The sequence below is a fragment of the Acinonyx jubatus genome, chromosome A1 (assembly GCF_027475565.1).
Source record: "Acinonyx jubatus isolate Ajub_Pintada_27869175 chromosome A1, VMU_Ajub_asm_v1.0, whole genome shotgun sequence".
Taxonomy (NCBI): Eukaryota; Metazoa; Chordata; class Mammalia; order Carnivora; family Felidae; genus Acinonyx; species Acinonyx jubatus.
Window position 1 is genome coordinate 111,030,805 of NC_069380.1, and position 21,430 is coordinate 111,052,234.

The following is a 21,430-nucleotide window of genomic DNA, read 5'->3' on the forward strand; positions in this document are numbered from 1 at the left end:
TTTTACTTTTTCACTAGCAATGTATGAGTGAGTGATCCAGTTTCTGAACATCTTCACCAGCCTTTCGTGTTGTCACTATTTTTTATTTTCCCTATTCTGACGGGTGTTTAGCGGTATCTCATCGTGATGCAACTTACATTTTCATAATGGCTAATAATGTTGAACATCTTTTCCTATGCTTATTGGTCATATGAATGAGGTGTCCTTTTCCTAGCTGGACTCTCTGGGTTTTTTTACTGCTTGGTTTTGCAAGTTATTTACATGGTCTAGATACTGGTCCTGTGTCCCATATGTGCTTTGCAGCTATTTTCTCCCACTCGGTAACTTGTTTTTTAGCCTCTTGCAGAGTCTTTTTCTGAACACAAGTTCTTAATGAAGTCTAGTTTATCAATTTTTGCTTTTATGTATTGTGCTTTTGATGTTATAGCTGAGAAATATGTCCTGGCCCTAAAGATTTTCTCCTAGTTTTTCTTTTCCTAAAAATTTTATAGTTTTACATCTTACATCTAAGTTCGTGATCTGTTCTGAGTTAATTTTCACATAAGGTATAAGACAGGTTGAGGATATTTTTTCCCCCACAGATGGCCAATTTCTCTGGCACCATTTGTTGAAAATACTATCTTCTCTCCGTTGATTTGCTTTTACGCTTTTATCAAAAGTCAGACCTACTTGTGTGGATCTTTTTCTGGGTATCTCTGCGTCTCCACCTATCCCACATAATCTTGACTGCTGTAGGTACACATTAAATCTTGAAATCAGGTAGAATGATTCTTTCCATTTTATTCTTTTTCAAAAGTTATGCTAGCCATTCTAGTTCCTTTGTCTTTCCATATATATTTTAGAATCATCTTACCTATGTCTACAAAATATCTTGCTGGCATTTTGATAGGAATTTGGGGTTCTGTCTTTTTTTTAAATGTAACTTTTCTATAGCTAGCATGTATTTTGTATAGTATTTTTTATAAGTTGAAAATAAAAAAATTAACAAAAAGACAACTGAGAACATACATACATATATGTGTATAGCCTGTTTCTTAACAAGCTGTCTTGGGGTGCCTGGGTGGCTCAGTCAGTTAAGCATCTGACTTTAGCTCAGATTATGATCTCGAGGTCCATGGGTTCGAGGAATGGGTTGAGCTGTATGACAGCTCAGAGCCTGAAGACTGCTTCAGATGGTGTCTCCCTCTATCTCTGCCCCACCCCAGCTGGCACTCTGTCTCTCTTTCTCTCAAAATTAAATAAACATTAAAAAATTTTTTTAAAACAAGCTGTCTTTTACTTAATATATTAAGACTCATTTTTGTATGGCAACAAATACATTTCTATGTTACAATTTTTAATTGTTTCATAATATTTACTCGTGTGGATACAGTATCATTTATCTGACCAATCCCTCGCTACTGGATATTTGGGAGTTCTCTTAAACATTATTTTTTATTTACTTTTCCCTGTTGTAAACAACACTGTGCTAAATATGTTAAAAAGCCATATCTCTGTAAGTATCCTCAGTCATTTCCTTAGAAAAAAAATTCTGTGAGTAAAATAGCTGGCATCTTCTTGATTCTTATGTGTTTTTTGAGTTTTTCAAGAGAGAGAGCTTGAGAATGAGCAGGTCAGAGGGAGAGAGAGAGAGAGAGAGAGAGAGAGAGAGAGAGAGAGAGAGAGAATCTCAAGCAGGCTCCACACTCAGTGCAGAGCCTGGATGCAGGGCCGAATCCCACACCCCTGGGATGGTGACCTGAGCAGAAATCAAGAGTCAACACTCAGCCGACTGAGCCACCCAGTTCTTCGGTTTTTCTGATCATGGATGGAGATCCAGTTCCTTGAACGGAGTCTGATGTTTGGTTATTAGCTCAAAAAAGGCAAACCACTTTCTGCCTCTGGCTTGCCTACCACCTGGGCTTGCCCTCACCCTCACCTGGACCAAAACTTGGGTGCAGGCATCCTACAGATGGGAGATCCAAGTTCTCTTCTGCTTTTTAACTATCTTGGAGGCTCTCCCTGTGGTTGAGAGCTCTAAGGCCTGTTTCTAACCCCAGATGTAAAACAGATGGGAAATGGACCCTGTGCCTTGCTCTTAGGAGGTTTCCCCCGCACCCCTACATTTGCCTAGTGATTCTCTGAAAGTTGTTCTCCCTTTCTGGAAAAAGGTACATGGGGACTCATGTCCCTCCACCGTCGCTTAAAAAAGGCTTAAAAAAGCCTCTCTCCTCCACCCTGAGTAGCGTGTGACTATTTTAAGAAAAATTCTTTAAGGGCTTCAAAGAGTAATAAGATAGTCTTCCGGGATGACTATTAAAATTCTTGAATACATTTAAGGGATTTACATTTTAAAAGAGAGAATGTTTTCTGTTTGATGTTGAAAAAAGATGATTTTTTTTTTCCATCCCTGTGAATTTAAATAATTTGCTTGACTTTCTGGTGGAATAACCACAGTGTTCTTACATTCTGGATGCAGCATTTGTTAGGATTCTCCATGATTGACTGCAGGGAGATTGTGTGTATAAATGATTTTGAAATATGTTTTCAAACCAACAGCCATCTGTAAGTTGTCAGCTTAAAAAAAATGGCATCTTCCTCGCATAGGGAAATCTCATTTGAGAGAAATAGTCACACACACACACACACACACACACACACACACCCCAGAAATACCAGTTTGAAATGATCTTTAATGATGAGCCAATGGAGACCTTTCAGAAGAAATGGAATCAGTCTTCCCCCTTGTGGATAACTAGGAAAATGCCTATTTTCCCTGCTAAAAGTTACATGTAAGAGTCTTGAGGGAACCATAGGGTATATGATGTTTTTCTATCTCATTTAAAAGTAATTTTAGGGGCGCCTGGGTGGCGCAGTTGGTTAAGCGTCCGACTTCAGCCAGGTCACGATCTCGCGGTCCGTGGGTTCGAGCCCCGCGTCAGGCTCTGGGCTGATGGCTCGGAGCCTGGACCCTGTTTCCGATTCTGTGTCTCCCTTTCTCTCTGCCCCTCCCCCGTTCATGCTCTGTCTCTCTCTGTCCCAAAAATAAATAAAAACGTTCAAAAAAAAAAGAAAATTTTTAAAAAAAGTAATTTTAAGTGTATTTTATCTAAAATTTGTGTTAAAGTGACAAAATATCTCTGTAATAGGTAATTGGCTTTATGACTGGAATTTAATTTTTTTAATTTTAAAAAATGTTTATTTCTTTATTTTGACAGAGAGAGAGAGAGAGTAGGCAGGGGAGGGGCAGAGAGAGAGGGAGACAGAGAATCCCAAGCAACCTCCACACTGTCAGCATAGAGCCAACCCAGGGCTCGAACTCACGAACTTTGAGATCATGACCTGAGCCAAAAATCAAGAGTCAGATGCTTAGCTGACTGAGCCACCCAGGCATCCCATGACTAGCATTTTAAAATGAAACACAGAAATATAAGTACAAGGGGTAGTGTGAGACATATATATTTTTATATATAATAGAATGTTTATATTATATGTATTCATATATACATACACACACATATAAATGGAACTCTAAAATTTTATATATAAATATAAAATTTTATATATGTATACATATATGTGTATATGTATATATATATGTGTATATATATATATGTGTGTGTGCGTATATATGTATGTATATATATATATAAAATTTTAGAGTTCCCTGTTTCACATGCCCAGAGTATTGGCAACAGGTAAGTCAGTCTTTTTTTAAAGTTTTTATTATTTTTTTTTAAATATTTTTAAATGTGTATTTAATTTTGAGAAATTCAAGAGACAGAGTGCAAGCAACAGAGGGGCAGACAGAGGGAGACACAGAATCAGAAGCAGGCTCCAGGTTCTGAGCGGTCATCCCAGAGCCGGACGCAGGGCTCGAACTCACAAACCGTGAGATCATGATCTGACTTTGACCGTGAGATCATGATCTGAGCCAAAGTCAGACGCTAAACCGACTAAGCCACTCAGGCGCCCCTAGTTGTTTTTTTTTTTTTTTCTTAATGTTTATTTATTTTTGAGACAGAGTGTGTAAGTGGGGGAGAGGTGGAGAGAAAGGGAGACACAGTATCGGATGCAGGCTCCAGGCTCTGAGCTGTCAGCACAGAGCCCGACGCAGGGCTGGATCTCATCAACCGTGAGATCATGACCTGAGCCAAAGTCGGACACTTAACCGACTGAGCCACCCAGGCATCCCATCAGGTAAGTCAGTCTTCATGTCTCTGTCTGGATCTTGGAAGCTGGGAAGTTTGGGAAGAGCTTTGGGGACTCACAGGTAATGATCACCATCATTTGGGAGCAGGCTACTATATGTCAGGCACTATTCTTACCCATACTGTCTAAATTAAGAAGTGTATGCTGTTCTTGTCCCCAAATGACAGCTGAGGGATTGGAGACTCGGGCTTTCTTCCCCAAAGTGACACTGTCACGTCATAGAGCTGGGATATAAACACCCACATTTGGATGCATCCAGAGGGTGCAAGGCAAACTCCCTGCTGGGTACCAGGAGACACCAGAACAGCCCTGGCTGGTAGCTGAAGTAGGTGGCCTGGCTCCTGCCCCTGAGAGATCATGGCCCTTCTGTCTGTGACACAGCCTGAGGGGCGGGGGCAGAAGAGGGCTGAGCGCCTCACAACCCAAACAAACAGAAAGCAAAGCAAGGTGAGAACCCCTCCGACCCTTGACTGAGAGGAAGCCAAAGACTAAGTCTGAGGATGGAGAAGAGGATCTAGAATTTCTAGAGTCCACCTCAGAGGACTTTATAGGCTAAATTGTGTCCCCTAAAATCCGTGTGTTAAAGCCCTAACCCCTCGCACCTCAGAATGTAACCCTTCTTTACAGAGGTAACTAAGGTAAAATGAGGTCATTAGGATGGGCCCTATTCTAAGATGCTGGTGTGTTTATAAGAGAGAAGGACATACACACAGAGGGAAGACCGCGCACAGACCAGGGGGAGGCTCAGCCTCCAGAACTGTGAGAAGATAAAATTTCAGTGTTGAAGCCCCTCAGTCTGGGGTCTTGTGTTAGTTGGGCCTAGGAAGTGAATATAGCACCCGTGGCCACCTGGGCCATGTCTTGGGAGAAGGCTGCGGGCTTGCTCAGGCGGGAGCGTTGCCCCACGTCAAGAAAAGCACAATAGGGCAACGTGCCAGCTTTTAGGGGCTTTGCCAAATCCAGGGTGGCTGAGGGGAAATTTGCTTTGCATAGTAGAGAGGCAGCTAGATTGTAAAAGCCCTAGGGCACCAGACTGTATGGTTTGGATGTGCTTTCTTTCTTTTTTATTTTTTTTCAACATTTATTTATTTTTGGGACAGAGAGAGACAGAGCATGAACGGGCGAGGGGCAGAGAGAGAGGGAGACACAGAATCTGAAACAGGCTCCAGGCTCTGAGCCATCAGCCCACAGCCCGACGCGGGGCTCGAACTCACGGACCGCGAGATCATGACCCGAGCTGAAGTGGGACGCTCAACCGACCGAGCCACCCAGGCGCCCCTGGATTTGCTTTCTTAAACCAGAGGGACCCATCAAAGGTTTTTGAGCAATGAAGCGATAGGAAAAAAATCAGAATTTTAGGAGGAGATGTCTGGCAACATGTGTGGTTGGCAGGGGAGCATCTGAAGGTCGGAACCAGCTGGAAGGGACTGCAATTGTCCAGGATCAGAGTTTTAAGTGTCAGAATGAGCGTGGCTGGAGGTCAGGGTCACATGTAGATCCTGGAGAAGAAATAGGGAATAGGTGACATAGAGGCCCTGGGGTGGGGGCGGGAGGGATGGGGGGGGGGGGCGGTGCAGATGATGCTGATAGGCAAAGAAGTGTGGAGACCAGAGTGGGCAGGGAGGTGAGGGTGGGAGAGAGCCAGGCTCTCCAGTAAGAGCTACAACACTCTCAGGTGGCCCTGGTACCATTCCTGGGACTGCTGTCTGTAAACGCGTGTCTTTGGTTTGCTAGTGTTGTAAAGCAGACAGTCCTTGTAAGTGAAGGTCTGTCCTGACAACTGCAGACTCATCTGGATTGCACAGAGGGTGGGTGACCTGCTCACCTGGTGGCCTGGCCGAAAGGGGAAAGTAAGCACATCATCAATCCTTGTGGGAAGAGATAAATGACATAAAAAGTACTGGGTTATTATTACATCTTGAAAAGGCCCTAGGAAACTTGGCATGCTCCTGCCCTGAGGTGGCTTAGAATATCAACTTTACTGGAGCTTTTCCCTGGAAGACAAAAGAAGATGAGAACATCTTGAGAGAGGTCAGAAGACACTAGAAGCTTGGGGGAGGGCTTCCCAGAGGCAGGAGGCGAGTTCCACCCCTGGAGGGACCCTCAGGGCATCTATTTCCCCTCCCCCCCCCCCCCCCCCCACAAAGCAGCAAACCCTGGGGGCAGCCTCCAGGTGATAAAGGTGTCACTCCTGGCCTGGCCGGAGGAGGAAAACGCAAAGAGCCATTTTGGCAGCAGGAGCACCCAGGGAGCGGACGTTGTTTTTTCCCAGCGAAGAAAACCAGGTTGGCAATTGACACAGAATCCGCCTCGTGGTTGAGCTCCAGATTTTAGTCTGACTTCTCGTCAAGCGTGAGGTCCCCATGTGGCCTCTGCGCCCTGGGCCTTGTCCATGCTTTGTGTCCTCAGCAGGGCCATTGCAAGGGCATTTGTTCCTCACGTACATTCCCTGGTGGGACAGAGGCACTCTGCCTGCAGCCTGGGCCCTTGTGCCTCCTGCGGGTGGCTTCGCTGGTCACCCCGCCTTCTCAAATCTCTGCTTCCTCATCTGGATTGCCCGGGCAGCGAGCGTACTCCTCCTGGACGACAGGGGCTAAAAGCTCAGGCTGAAGGGCCAAAGGGACCTGGAACAAGACACTCAGCCACACTGGCCTCATGTGCCACATCTCCAGAACAGAGATTTCAATCCCTGCCCCCGGGATTGTGAGGGTTACCGGGGAGGGTATATTCCAGGTGCTTCCTAGGCGCAGTGCTCGGTACCCGGTCCTCGCTCCACGTTCTGTGACTCCAGAAAAGTGAGTCCGCATCTCTGGGCCCCATCGTTCCAGCTGGTCCACGAGTGTGGGGATCGAGAGGGGATATGCAGTGAAGCCACAGAAGGCCCATGCCTCATATGAACTGGCGGCAGCCCCCAGGGGATGGGTCCCCAGTGGTAGAGGCTCTGCTGAGCCAGATGCTTGCTTGAGCTACAGTTAGAGTAAGTGGCACAGCAGCTGTGAGGAGGGGGCCCTCTAGAAGTCACCTGAGACTTCTTGCACGTGGGGAGGAGCACCAACCCCACAGAAAGGCCAGAGGGGCCGGCTTTAAACTATATGGAGGGGCGCCTGGGCGGCTCAGTTGGTTGAGCGTCCGACTTTAGCTCAAATCATGATCTCAAAGGTTTGTGAGTTCAAGCCCCGCATCAGGCCCACTGCTGTGCGTGCAGAGCCCGCTTTGGATCCTCTGTCCCTCTGTCTCTCTACCCCACCCTCACTAGTGCTCTCTCTCTCTTGCAAAAATAAAACATTAAAAAAAAGAAGACTATACTGAAGGGGACAGGCTAAGTCCAGCACATATGGAATGAAGAAAGCACATTGTGACGCCTGAATCCTTTTATGTAAAATGAGTTACAGTCATCCACGTCTACAGGACACGTGGACGCAGGGGCCAAACTGGAAGGGGTGAAGTGTAGTATGTGTGGCCTGGAGCGCACGTGTTCTCACGTCACCTGTGTGTTTTTGCCGTATCTGATGACAGCTTGTGATCAGTATGCAAGGAGACTCAGCATTTTATTGAAAAACAGTCTACCTTAGTCTTGTCCCAGGCAGAAATACCTGAAAAATCATGGCTTTGATGGGACAATTATATTTTTTCTAATATGCGGTAAATCAAATGTATTTGCTGTTAAAATAAAAACTGATCACATGGTCACCTAAAATAATTTTCTTTTTTTTTCTTTTTTTTTAATATGAAATTTATTGTCAAATTGGTTTCCATACAACACCCAGTGCTCATCCCAGAAGGTGCCCTCCTCAATATAAAATAATTTTCAATGGCAAAGTGATTAAATACTTTGGCCTCAGAATCCGGCTGCCTAAATTTGAATTCCAGCCCTGCCATTTACTGGTGGCCTTTTATTGCCCTCTTTAAACCTCCTTTCCTTATCTTTACAAAGGGGTAATAATGGTACCTCGCTGATAGGATTCTTAAGAGGACATAAAGTAATCAACAAAAAATGACCAGCATGGATCCCGACCTAGAGTGACCACTGAAATAAAGGTGACTATTAAAAACTGGTTACAGTGATTTCTGCTTCTAATCACATCAATACTGCTGGTATTAGTTGTTCTCCCACTGTGAACAACTAGAAAACTGGATAAAATAGGAAGCCACTATTTGAAGACAGTGGAAAACAGAAAGTTCTGGACAGTGATCTAGGAGGGAAAGGGAACAAATGAAATGGGCCCTAACCCCCCCCCCCCCCCCCGGCTTTCTGCCTGATTGAGAATACAGCGAGAAGGGACACTGGTGCAGAGTCCATGGCCTCTGGTAGTCCAGAAGGCAGAGATCTATGTTCTAGAGGATGGGAGACTGGAACTTGCATCCGATTCTACTTATGTGAGTTTGGGGAAAGGCAAAAACACAGGGACAGAAAACAGATTGGAGGTTAAATAGAGGCGAGAAGGGTTTTCAACTGAAGGACACAGTGAGTGGTGCCCTAAGAAGCAGCTTACAGGTGCCCAGTCCGCACCTCTCTTCCCAACTGCACATTTAGTGATGCCGTGTCAGCAGTTTGAAACTGGCCAGGGTGGGAGTGTTGACACCAGGGAAATGAGCCAACAGTCAAGGCTTAGTTGTGTTGTCTTCTTTGTTTTTGAGAACCGGTTTACCAGCACACCACTGGGCAAAAGGGAATTTGGGGAGTAATTGGACTGGTCTTTATCTTGATTAAGGTGGTGGTTACTTGATGGGATGATTGGTTAAAATTCATAGATCTGCAAACTATCGAAGGGGTAGATTTTACTAACTGAAAAAGAAAGTGCAAAAAGCTTGAAATTTAGAGACAAATTCAACATAAATTTCTATGAAAGTGTGGACATAGGCTTTTTAAAAGTATTTAATATTAATAATGTGTTAACATTAAATATTTAATATTATTTAATATTTATTTAAAAATTTTAAAATATTTAATGTATTTTTTTTTGAAATTTTTTAATCTTTATTTTTGAGAGAGAGCGCACGAGCACACACAGAAGTGGGGAGGGGCAGAGAGCGAGGGAGACACAGAATCTGAAGCAGGCTCCAGGCTCCAAGCTGTCAGCACAGAGTCCAACACAGGGCTCAAACCCAGGAACCGTGAGATCATGACCTGAGCTAAAGTCGGACAGACACTTAACTGACTGAGCCACCCAGGCACCAGTGAACTATTTAATGTATTTTTTAAATGTTAAAGTATATTTTCAAAAAAAACGAAATTGGCAAACTACCCTAGCTGATTTCAAGGCATAGAGTAAATTTGCAGCTGTCCACAGGACAGCTCCCACATCAAAGAGTAATCTGGCTCAAACCGTCAATAGTGCCAAGATTGAGAAACACTGATCACAGTAATCAAGAATATGCCACAGTATTGGTCAGTTGGACAGAGCAGAGAGGCCAGGATGAATGGACCTGTGCATATAGTACTGATTATGAGAAACGGGAAAAGTCTTCAACCAATGACATTGACATAGTGGAGATCTAAATGGAAAAATAGATCCTGATGCCTACCTCAAACCGTATCAATTACCTCAAAAACAATTATAGGAGACCTAAACATAAAAGGTAAGGGTATAGAACATCTAGAAGAAAACATAGGAAGAAATCATCACAGTCTTAGGATAAGCACGTGTTTCTTCGGATACCAAAAGCCCAAATGAGAAATGCAAATTGGATTTCCTCAAAATGAAAAAAATTTCCTAGAAAGACATTGTTAACAAGATTGAAGTCAAGGCACAGCCTGGTAGAAAATATTCACAATACATATTTCTGACAAAGGACTTGTATCCAGTATATATAAAGAGCTCTTACAACATAACAATAAGAAGACAAAAAACTTTATTAAAAGTGGGGGAAAGGAGCTTCCAGTGTTGGCATGGTAGCGTAAGCTCACTTAGTCAACTCCTCCCACTAATTATAACAAAAACTTTGAGCCATATTAAAAATCCAACTACTGGAGAACTCTAAAAAGTAAACAAAAACAGATTGTGGAGATGACGCTTCTAGACAAGTGATCCATGCAGGGGGAACTTTCCCATCTTCTCTCTCTCGATCTCTCTCTGTCTCTGTCTTTGTCTCTGTCTCTCGCAGTCTCTTGGCTTTACCCACAGGGCAGGCTCCACTTGCACAGCAACAATGCAGCAGTGGCAGAAGGGGGGCCCTGGGAGGACGCAGAGTGTGGAAGGAATCCAGGAGGAGAGAGAGCCAGGAAAGTGGTCTCTTAATTCTGTGAATCAGTGTACACGGATGGCCTAACCTCTGAGCTCTGCCTGAATGGGACAGACCCAAACCAGCACAGCAAAGCTTTGAAAACCAAACTGAGCTTTAAACCATGTGCACGTATCTTTTTAGCCTAATCACTAAATAATTCATGCTCAAGAACAGAGTCAAGCCAATACAGCGCAGGCTTAGAGCACTGAACTGAGATTTGAGGCGTTATGTATGGAAGGCAAGACAGAACATGCAGCTTGAACCTAACCCAGTTGATTGTCTGCTAGAACAAAAATACAGACTTCTCTGGAGGATTATTTACAGGACCCAAAGTCTACACAACATAACATTCACAATGTCTGGGACAATTCAAAATTAGCCAACAGACAAAGAACCAGGAAAATGTGGCCACTTCTCCAAGGAAGAGACAATAAATGCCAATGCCAAGGTGGCCCATGCATTGCAATGATCAAACCAAGAGTTCAAAGAAGCTATTATAACTGTGCTCCATTAGGTCAAGAAAAACACATTTGGAATGAATAAAAGGATAGAAGTTCTCAGCGTAGACACAGGACCTATAAAAAGGAACCAGATGGAAATGTTAGGACTGAAAAATACAAAATCGGAATTTAAAAATTTACTGATTTCAATAGCAGCTTGGTGATGATGAGAGGGCAAAAAAAACCTATAAACTTCAAGATAGATGAATAGAAATTATGCAATCTGAAGAACAGAGAGAAAAGAAAATTAGAAAAAAAAGAGCAGAGCACCAGGGACCTGTGGGAAAATATATTTAAATTTTTAAAGGTTAGTTAAATTTAATTTTTTTCTTTTTTAATTTGATAGAGAAGGCATCAAGGATGTGTCATGGAGAAGAAAGGGGCAGTGCTGAGGGACTGGGCACAGACGGGTCAGGAAGGGTAGGCAGATCTAGGTCTGACCCCACCATGGGAGGTCCTGGAGCCACTCCAGGGAGGGGAGAGCCCAAGGATCTCGTACCCAGTCTGCCCTGTGACTTCAGGTGGGACACTGGCTTGGAGAGGGGCAGATGGTTCTTAGGGTCACAAACATCAGGAAGAGGCAAGAGCCATAAAAGGGATAGTTAGAAGGCCCAGGAAGAACTCCCAGCTCAAGAGATTCTCCAACAACCCCCACTCCATTGCAGCTTGGTTCCTGTGCCCAGCCCCCACCCCATCCAAACAACAAGGTTCTAGACCAGCCCCCACATGAGTCCATGCTCCTCAGGGTGGAAGCCCAGAAACAGGGGCTAGGTGGTCCCTCAGAGGTGTCACTGGAGTCCCAGCAGGAGAGGAAAAATCAACTGCAAAAAAATATTGGAAGAAATAAGCCTTCCAAGATTTGGTGAAAGATGTAAACTGATATATTCTGGAGGCTCTGCAAACCCCCAAAGGATAAGGTCATTGGAAACCATGCCTAGACACATTATAAATGGCTGAAAATGAAAGCTAAATACCATCAAAATAGCTGGAAAAACATGATACGCTACATATTGTGGAATAAGGATTGTGATACATCCATACAATGAAATAGCACTCTGTAAGAAAAAAGGAACAAACTATTCATACATGCAAAAACATAAAGGAATCTCACAAATATTATGCTGTGTAAGACAAGTCAAAGTAGGGGCATCTGGGTGGTTCATTCATTCGAGCGTCCAGCTCTCAGTTTTGGCTCAGGTGATGATCCGAGGATCGTGGGATCGAGCCCCACATCAGGTTCTGTGCGGAGTGTGGAGCCTGCTTAAAATTCTCTCTCTCTCTTCCCCTGTCCCCCTCTCCCCCATGTCCTCTCTCTCTTTCTCTCAAATTAAGAAAAAAGTTAAAGTATCTGGTGTATGATTCCATTTATGTAAATTTCTAGAAAATACAGAATAATCTATAGTGACAGAGAGCAGATCAAGTGGTTGCCTGGACATGGGAGAAACAGATTACAAAAGTGCATCAGGAAATTTGGGGGACTGATAAAAATACTTGGTATCCTGATTGTGGTGATGGTTTACCAGGTGCGTACAAATGTGAAAACTGGGCAAATTGCATACTTTGCATATATGCGGTTTGGTGTACTTTGTAACAATAAAGTTGTTAAAATATGCAAAAGATTCAAACACTTAACAGATGAAGTTATATGAACTGACGATATGCACACGAAAAGATGCTCAACATCACGAGTCGTTATCGTAAACTAAAACCATAATGCTGTCCTCGTACATACCCACCAGAATGGCAGAACTTTTAAATTTTTTTTTCAACGTTTATTTGTTTTTTGGGGGACAGAGAGAGACAGAGCATGAACGGGCGAGGGGCAGAGAGAGAGGGAGACACAGAATCGGAAACAGGCTCCAGGCTCTGAGCCATCAGCCCAGAGCCCGACGCGGGGCTCGAACTCACGGACCGCGAGATCGTGACCTGACTGAAGTCGGACGCTTAACCGACTGCGCCACCCAGGTGCCCCAAGAATGGCAGAACTTTTAAAGTGATGGAGAGAAACTCCATCTTTCACACACTGCCCCCGGGAACGTAAGAGGGCACAACCTGGCTTGGGAATCAGTGCGTCAGCTTCGTAAACACATGCTTACCGTGTGATCAAGCTATTCACATCGTGAGTGCTTACCGAAGAGAAACGAAAACTTTGCCCCCACCGTCTCGTACACTACCATGCCCAGCAGCCTAGTTGCTAATGGAAACAACCCAACGGCCCACCAATGAATCGACAAACACACTGTGGTGTAGAAAGGTGCAAACAGAATGCCGCCAACGTGGATGAATCTTAAAAACAAAATGCTGAAAACAAGGAAGCTGCGCACAAAACTACGTACTGTGTGATTCCATTTATTCTAGAACACACAAAATGAATCTATGACATCAAAACGCAAATCAGTTGTTGCTTGGGGCTGGAAGGCCGGGGCGGGGGGTACTACGTGAAGAGAGGCATTTCTGTATATTAATTTTGGGCTTGCTACATGGATTTTTAGGTTGTGAATGATATGCTTTATACTGTATATAACCTAGACCTCAATAAAGCTGATGTTTTTAAATATGGCTGTATAAGGGGGCGCCTGGGCAGCTCAGTGGGTAGAGCATGTGACTCTTGATCTCAGAGTCATGAGTTCAAGCCCCGCATCGGGCACGGAGCCTACTTATTTTTTTTTTTTTTAATGTTTATTTTTGAGAGAGGCAGAGACAGAGAGACAGAGACAGAGCGCGAATAGGGGAGGGGCAGAGAGACAGAGAGACACAGAATCAGAAGCAGGCTCCAGGCTCCAAGCACAGAGCCTGACGTGGGGCTCGAACTCACTACCTGCAAGATAGTGACCTGGGCTGAAGTCGGATGCTCAACCGACTGAGCCACCCAGGCACCCCGGAGCCTACTTATTAATAAATAAGTAAATAGGGGTGCCTGGGTGGCTCAGTCGGTTAAGCATCTGACTTCAGCTTAGGTCATGATCTTGCAGTTCATGGGTTTGAGCCCTGCGTTGGGCTCTGTGCTGACAGCTCAGAGCCTGGAGCCTGCTTCGGATTCTGTGTCTCCCTCTCCTGTGTCTGCCCCTCCCCCGGTTACACTCTGTCTCTCTGTCTCTCTCTCTCAAAAACAAACAAACAAACAAACAAACATAAATAAATAAATAAATAAATAAATAAATGTATAATGTATGGAATTGGTACCAAAAGAGACAAAGAGGGACAGAGCAATAAACAAATTAGAGAAACTGACTTGAGTTTAAAATAGTTATGAATTTCAAACGTGGTTATTCTGGCTTTTCATATCAGGTTGGTGGAGAGATCCATTATTCATCAATGGTATTGAATCAACACATATAACTCATAAAATAAAATTAGAGCCTTATCTGTTACCACTTACAAAACATACATTCCACGTGGATTAAAGAGTTAATTCCATAAAACAAGAAAAGCAAGCTTTAACGGCCCTGGGGTAGGGGTGGGGGGTCCGGGGCCTGGCCCCGAGGAGCCCTGCTGGGTCACACTGTGCTTGGAATCCAGCAATGGAGAAGCTTGAGGTCCTGGAGATACCAGGGCCTTGTGGCCCTCGGCTGGGGTTCTCCAGCCTCCAGACCTAAGGCTAAAGACTACCTCTGAAGGCCGTCCTAGCGGAGGCTCAGCTCCCCAGTCTCTAACACGGCACAACAGTGGTACTATTTCCAACTTGAAGGTCTATAGAGAGGGCTGCATGTGGGGAAACGCCCAGTGCAGCAGCTGATTCTTGGGAGGTGTGACAATAAAGGCTGGTCTCTTCCCTCTGTGCGGGACCATCAGGCCTGGGACAGAGCTGGGAAGGGTGGCTCTGTGGGGGAAAGTGGGCATTAGGCTTTGTGTCTCACTCTGTGCTCTCAAGTGACTGGGAAAGACCCACAGAGGAGAGGGGGCTAAAATCAAGTGGCAAGAGTAGAAACCCAAGGGGACTGAAGCACTCAGGTACGGAGCGGTCTAGACAGCCTGAGACAACAGCATGAATCCTTGGGGTGCCCCCTCACCTTCCTGGGGAGGCTGCTGAGGCGCTGAGGCACTGAATCTCTGGGCACAAGTCCTTGAGTGAGCTCACTGGATCTGTCATGGAGAGCTGTTCTGATTCCAGAAGATGCCTGCCCTCCCTTTGTATCCTGCAAGTCCCAGGGGGGAGATCTGGATTAAGCTGAATTAAGAGGCAGGTGATGATCACAGGTGTTGGGTGCTTGGGCAGGGGTCTCCATGGTAACGGTGCCATCTGGCTTTCTTGCCTGGCAGCAGGCCTTGTGACTTCATGGTGGAACCTTCTCTGACAGGCAGAGGGGGATTTGCCAGGGGGAAGAGCAGGCCAGGAGGAAGGGATCTGCCAAGGGCAGCTTTGTCTTTTCCATCAGAGTCTGAAGATTAACCTTGATCATGGCACAATGTGGGGCTACCACTGACTCCAGAACGGATGCCGAGACGGTGGCCGAGGGACAGCATAAGCCCCTCTGGAGAGTAGGTGGGGACATACCTGGCCTCCTTGAATCCAGAACCCACTGGTGAAGTGGAGCCAGGGCCCAGGCGGGCAAGACTCAGACATGGGAGAGCCTCTGGGCCAACACCTCTGGATGGCAGGAAGGGTAAGGTCTAGGGAGACCCAGCCCCTGCAGGGAGACTCTCCCCATAAACTGCTCATGAGGCTCTGCAAGCCTTCATTCTTGTGTCCACTCCCTTCACCCACACAATCAGCCATCCAACCCACCTGTATGTGTGAGTGTCCTGGGGCTGCTGAAACAAGTCACCATAAACTGGGTGGCTTAACACAACACCAGTGTATTCTGTCACAGTTCTGAAGGCAGGCTCCTTCTTGGGGGCTCAAGGAGAAGGTGTTCCTTGCCTCTCCTAGTTCCTGGTGGCTCCTGGCGATCCGTGGCATCTCTTGGCTTGGGCAGCATCCCTCCCATCTCTGCCACCACTGTTGTATGATGCTCCCCTTGTGTCTGTGTCCAAATTTCCCTCATAAAGGATACCAGTCATTGGATATAGGGCCATCCTAATCCAGTATGACCTCATTTTACCTTGACTGCATCTACAAAGACTCTCTTTCCAAATAAGATCCCTTTCCCAGGTACCAGGAGTTAGGACCTCAGCATATCTTATGGGGGACACAGTTGAGACCACAATACCATGTAGGTCATTGTGAAAAGAGCACAGGCTTAAGAGCAGGGTAGGCTTGGCCTCCAACCCTGACAGTGCCTCCACACCATCTTGTTCCCTAGGCCCAGCAAAGTTGGGAGGGGGCTCCCGTGGTCTACCTGCAGAGGGGCCGTGGTGTGTCTGGGGAGGAGGAGGAGGTCTGGTCCCTGCTCTTCAGGAGCTCACAGTCTGTGGGGCCATGGGCCGTCACCAAGGGTTAGGACTTTCAAAAGGGACAGTGGTGGTCAAGCTGCACACAAGGAGTTAGGACAGGCATGACCACACATGTGGCTGGGGTGGGGAACTCAAGGCCCAGAGACCCCAGCAAGGATCAAGAAGGCCAGGGCCAGACCATAAGTCCTTCCTATGGGACTCAGAATCCACGGGGTACCCCTGCACGCCACATATACCCATGGGCTCTGGGTCTGACCCTGATGGGCAAAGGTGGAGAATGGGTTGTTTTTTCACTGACGGGTGCTCTGGGCTTCTGTGTCCCACTCTGGGCCTGGGAAGTAATTCCTTATTCCCCTTCCCAGCCTCCCCACAAGACCTGCCTTCCCCTTCCTATTGACAGGGAGTCTGGCAAGGACTTTGCTCCTGGACAAGCCCAGTTTAATATTCTCTTTCTTCCTCCTTCTCTCCCACCTTTCTTTCCTTTATTCCAATATTTGGTATCTGCCATATGCCAAGGCTGTTCTAGGCCTTGAGGATACAGAAGACAGATGGGCCTAGCCTCAGTGGAATTTATAACTGGTGAGATGAGAGATATTAATCAAGTCACCATGCAGATGAATGTTTCACAGCAGAGGTGTGGATGCTCCGAATGAGGGGCATCAGGGTGGTGGAAGTCAGCAACAGAGTGAAGCAGCTAAACCGGGGAAGGATGGGAGCCTGGAGCCACAAGCTGAAGTTGTCAACCAGGAAAAAGGAGAAGGAAGAGATTCCAGGCAGGAGCATTAGCATGAGTGAAGGGCCTGTGGCAGGAGGCTGCTTGGCGACTTGAGAAGGACTGAGAGGTCTGTGTGGATGGACTGGACAGTGCAGGGAATATGCGATGGCCTGAGAGTCAGCAAATTAGCCCCGTCATTTGTTGGAAAAGTACCGATATTGCATGCCCACAATGAGACGAGACCACCACACCCCAGAATAGGCAGACTGAGACCAAGAACGTTCCAGCGTGGGAGATGTGAGGCTGGAGTGATTGGGAGTCAGTGCAGGGATTGGGGGAGGCAGGGGCTGGGAAAGCTCCTTTGAACTGGGAGGGGAAGGGCAGATCTGGGCATAGGTTCTAAAGCCGGGCCAAGCTTTGTGTGACCAAGGAAGGGCAAGGAGGCCTGTGTATACAGAGTGGAACCAGCTGTGCGTGGGGGAAGGCTGCAGGTGCTGGCAGGGCCAGGCCCTCCAAGACTCTTGGGTAACCTGACTGTGGCTGGCAGCTGCCGCTGGGTTCTCCTGGAGGGGAGCACACTCAGGTTTATGCTTTGGAAAGACCCCTCTGGCCTCCAGTGTCAGCAGGAATGGGAGACGGGGCTAGGGGGCGGGGACTTTGGGCTGCGGTAACAGGTGGAACACCATTCTCTTTCCAGTCATCCCAGAAGAGCTGTGAGCCTGAGCCCAGCGTCTTGGCTTCCCAGAGCCTCCTGGAGGCGGCCGGCCCAGAGCCCCTGTCCCAGCACCCACAGGCCAGCCGTTCAAGGGGCAGTGAGCCCCTCAGCAGCCTTGACCTCTCCCATGGGTCTCCGGTGGCCTTAGAGTACCTGCCCTTCTTTCGCACCTATGGGACTCTCCTGGCCGTGGGGGAGCTGGTCCCACAGCCTGAGGCTTGCAGGGACCAAGAAGGAGACCAGACTGTCAGAGATCCAGCATTCCATGAGGACTCAGAACCGCCCAGCGGCTTCTTCCCTTTCTACCGCTCCAAGGAGGAGTGTTTTCCCAGGCTGGGCCTTCCTGGCAGGTCATGCTGGGGCTCCCGAGACCCATGCACCAGGAAGGAGGCTCTGGCTGGCTGCGTCTGCAGGATGACCGTCAGCTGCGCATGCTCTGTGAGTGGGCGTGGCCCCGGGGGAATGTGTTTAAGCCCCTTGAGCTTCAAAGTCCTTACAAAGGGAGGCAATAGTGGAGCTACTGGGGGAGCCATGGTGAGAATTACGTACAGTAACGCCAGGCTTAGCCGGTGTTCTCCGACAGAAGCACCTGTGTAGTCCTTATGACTCGCTCGGCACCCCAGCCGATGCTCCAAGTACATCATCTCACCTGTCCTAATAATAGTCCGATGAGAGACGGCTGATTGCTGCTCCCACATGACCGAAGGGAGAAAAATGAGTCTCAGGGCAGTTAAGCGACTTGGTAGCAAGAGCAAACCTGGGCTCCGACCCCAAGCCGGTGCCCTGTCATGTCACTACCAGTCACAGAGCTGGGGGCTGTGCCGTGACCACAGAGACGGAGCAGGCGGGATGAGTGGATTGTGATCCCAGATGCACTCCTTCCGGCCGGGAGGCCTGGGGGGCTGAATGATATTGCTCACTGTTCTCCAGTCTGCAGAGTAGTCATGCATCCTGCCTCCTTCCCTACCGCTGCTGGGGTGTTGCAGGCACAAGGCCAGCGCTGGATTTCTAGCCAAACTTGGGAGCCTGGCTGACCGTCTTGTCTCCTTCCCACACAGGCTGCCTCGGCAAGCCCAGACCACCTCCCTGGGTCCTCTCGCTCGCCACCCTGCTGCCCCATCCTGCTGGTCCCAGAGGGGCACTGCCATGACAGCGGTCTGACTGCCCCTTCCTCCAGTGATGCTGCCTTCAGGGACCATGCCCTTGGTGGCTCGGGATTCGTGCCTTACTACAGAACCCTCGAGGAGGCGCTGCACGCCAGCCCTGGGCCTCCAGTCTCTCCGCTGGGGAGCCAGGAGCCCACAGGGATGCTGCCCAGGCCTGGTGCAGCGACTTTGTGAAGGAGTGTGAGTTACTAGCAGCTGGAGCCGCTGAAGATTGGGCCCCAGCACCTGCTCATCTGCAAGAGCTGAACGTGGCTGGGGGTGAGGGTTCCAGAACTGGCCTGGGACCACAACTCTGCCTTACCTCCCCCTCTGCCTGGGTGCCTAGGAACCACGGAGCTGGCAGGAGGAGCCCAAACGCTGGTAGGCCTGTCCATCCCCTCTCAGTCTATTTGGGTGGGCCAACAAGAAGATCCTGTGCCCTGCCAGGGTGCACCTCCACACCAGTGTCCGACTGAGCAGGCCTGGGGCAGGAGCAGTCCTTCTCCTCGAGGACTGGAGCTGAGATGCTCAGCCTGTGCCCCCCGCAGCCACAGCCTCAGCCTCAGGAAGTGACCCCACAGCCCTGGGTGCTCCCTCGGCCCTCCTAGCTGGAAAAACTGCCCGAGGCCAAGGGGACAGCAGCAGCTCCCAAAGGCACTCCACCAAGGAGATGTCTGCCCGGCCCAGCACTCAGACCGTCCCACAGTCCTCCTCTGCAGTAGCCTGTTCCAAGCTCAGAGGAAGGGAGCAGGACCTTGGTCCTCTGAACAACTGAGGGATGCAGACCAGAGACTGAATAAATCACTTCACTACAAGGATTGGAGTTGGTGCGCTAACGTGGTGCTTTGGAGTAATGCGTGCAGCTTGCATTAAGTGAGCATTTGCTATGTGCTAGGCACCTTACAGAGACCATCTCTGTATCCTCATGGGGGTAGACCCTTGCATCAGCTCCATTCTCCAGATGAAGAAACAGGCTCAGAGAGGTAAGTTGCCTGCCTGGGCTCACACAGCTCACAGACAGCAGAGCTGGGGTTCATAGCCAGGGCTGTGTGGGCTCAGGGCCTGAGTACTTAAAACCCTTCCCTACACACCCCTCCTCACTGGGTCTTGATGCAGCAGGGAAAGAGCCAGCTGCCAGCCATCGAGCACCGTGGAGGCCACCCCACATCGCCTTTTCTCCTTCCCCCTTTCCTTCCCTGGCTCCCCATGCTTTGCAGCCGCAGGTAGGGGAGAGCAGCATATGACACATCTGCTGAGGCCCTCCCCTCCCTGGCCTCTCTGGATACCATTTCCTGGTGCCCCAGCCTGACCCCAGACTCCAGGCTCACCCCACACCATGGCAGATGGCTCTGAGGCTGCAGCACGTGGTTATGACAACAGCATGCGCTCACCCACCCCACCCGCTCCTGGGACTGTGCACCATGGTACCCATGTTCACAGCCACTCTGTCCCGGTGCACTGGTTCCATGGCCCCCCTCCTCCCTCCTCCCCTCCCCGGTGACCTGATGGCTGCCCCTCACCTGCTCCCTAGTCCTCCTGAGGACAGTGAAGTTGAGAGGCCATGGGAGAGAAATCATTGGTCATGTTTCAGTTATGTCCAAGAATTTCTTTTTTAAAATGCACTTTTAAGTATTTCTTGGGGCATTCCTATGACTTCCCTTTGGGCTGGGTTGGCAATATGGTGAAGAAATATATATGTGCCCTCGCTGCAGGACTCCTTGGCTTTGTTCTTGGAGGGGGTGACTGGTCTTTCCCCTCTTAGATTCCCCATGGCTGGGTCCAACCAGCTGGCATCCCTGGGCTGTCACTGCCCTCAGAGACACAGATTGGGTGGGGAAGCGTCTGGCTGCGTGTTAGAAACTGGGGCCACTCTCTCCCCGTACAGCCCAAGCTGGGTCGGCCATATGACCCCCATACACGTGGGGGTCATACACGTGGCCTCCCAAGCATCAGCAGGGCCCAGAGCCCTGCAGGTTCTAATCCCAACCCTCCTGGGGGGAGATGCACAAACCTGACTGGCTAGCAGGCTGAAGAGAACCTCCAGTGTTCAAGACTGAGAGTTTTCTTGAGGAAGCTATTTGCAGGAAGGATCTGGGGCAGGAGAGGTCCTGGGTGAGGGAATGAGCTTATCTGGAAAAGCAGTCTGCTTCTGGTCGGTCCAGCTGATGTCAGCGAGTTGTTCTGTGCTGACACAGACCAGGCATGAGCACACATCAGGATACAGAGGCCTAACAACGATAAGAGCTAACTTTCATTGTTGGCCCTGTGTTGGCCATGGGGCTGAGCACTTCACGTGCATTGATTTTCAGTTGAGAATGATTTCATGTAGGGGGGCCTGGGTGGCTCGGTCAGTTAAGCATCTCTTGATGGCGACTCAGGTCATGATCTCACGGTTCCTGAGTTCGAGCCTCCCCCTGGGCTCTACACTGACAGTTTGGAGTCGGCTCGGGATTCTCTCTCTCTCTGCCCCTCCTCCACTTGCACTCTCTCTCTCTCTCAAAATAAATACACTTAAAACAAAAAAAGAATGATTTCATTTAGCTACAAGTAGCACCCCCATTTCACAGATGAGAATGTCTAGGCACAGGTTGCTTAAACGGCTGAC

At 48.2% G+C, this 21,430-nt stretch overlaps 1 protein-coding gene across 1 annotated transcript; it reads left to right on the forward strand.

The window, feature by feature from the left end:
• The first annotated feature begins 14,443 nt into the window (after positions 1-14,443).
• On the forward strand, positions 14,444-19,643 carry LOC113604481 (uncharacterized). The gene is made up of 3 exons (XM_027076647.2): positions 14,444-15,520; positions 17,663-18,118; positions 18,739-19,643. The coding sequence occupies exons 1-3, from the start codon at positions 15,479-15,481 to the stop codon at positions 19,018-19,020; spliced, it is 780 nt and encodes a 259-aa protein (XP_026932448.1). The 5' UTR covers positions 14,444-15,478; the 3' UTR covers positions 19,021-19,643.
• The last annotated feature ends 1,787 nt before the right edge of the window (positions 19,644-21,430 follow it).

Coding starts and splice junctions, on each gene's coding strand:
- LOC113604481 (XM_027076647.2), top strand. CDS start 15,479: ATGGGAGAGCCTCTGGGCCAACACCTCTGGATGGCAGGAAGG. Junction 15,521..17,662: donor ACCTCTGGATGGCAGGAAGG/GTAAGGTCTAGG, acceptor TTCTCTTTCCAG/TCATCCCAGAAGAGCTGTGA. Junction 18,119..18,738: donor CCGTCAGCTGCGCATGCTCT/GTGAGTGGGCGT, acceptor CTTCCCACACAG/GCTGCCTCGGCAAGCCCAGA.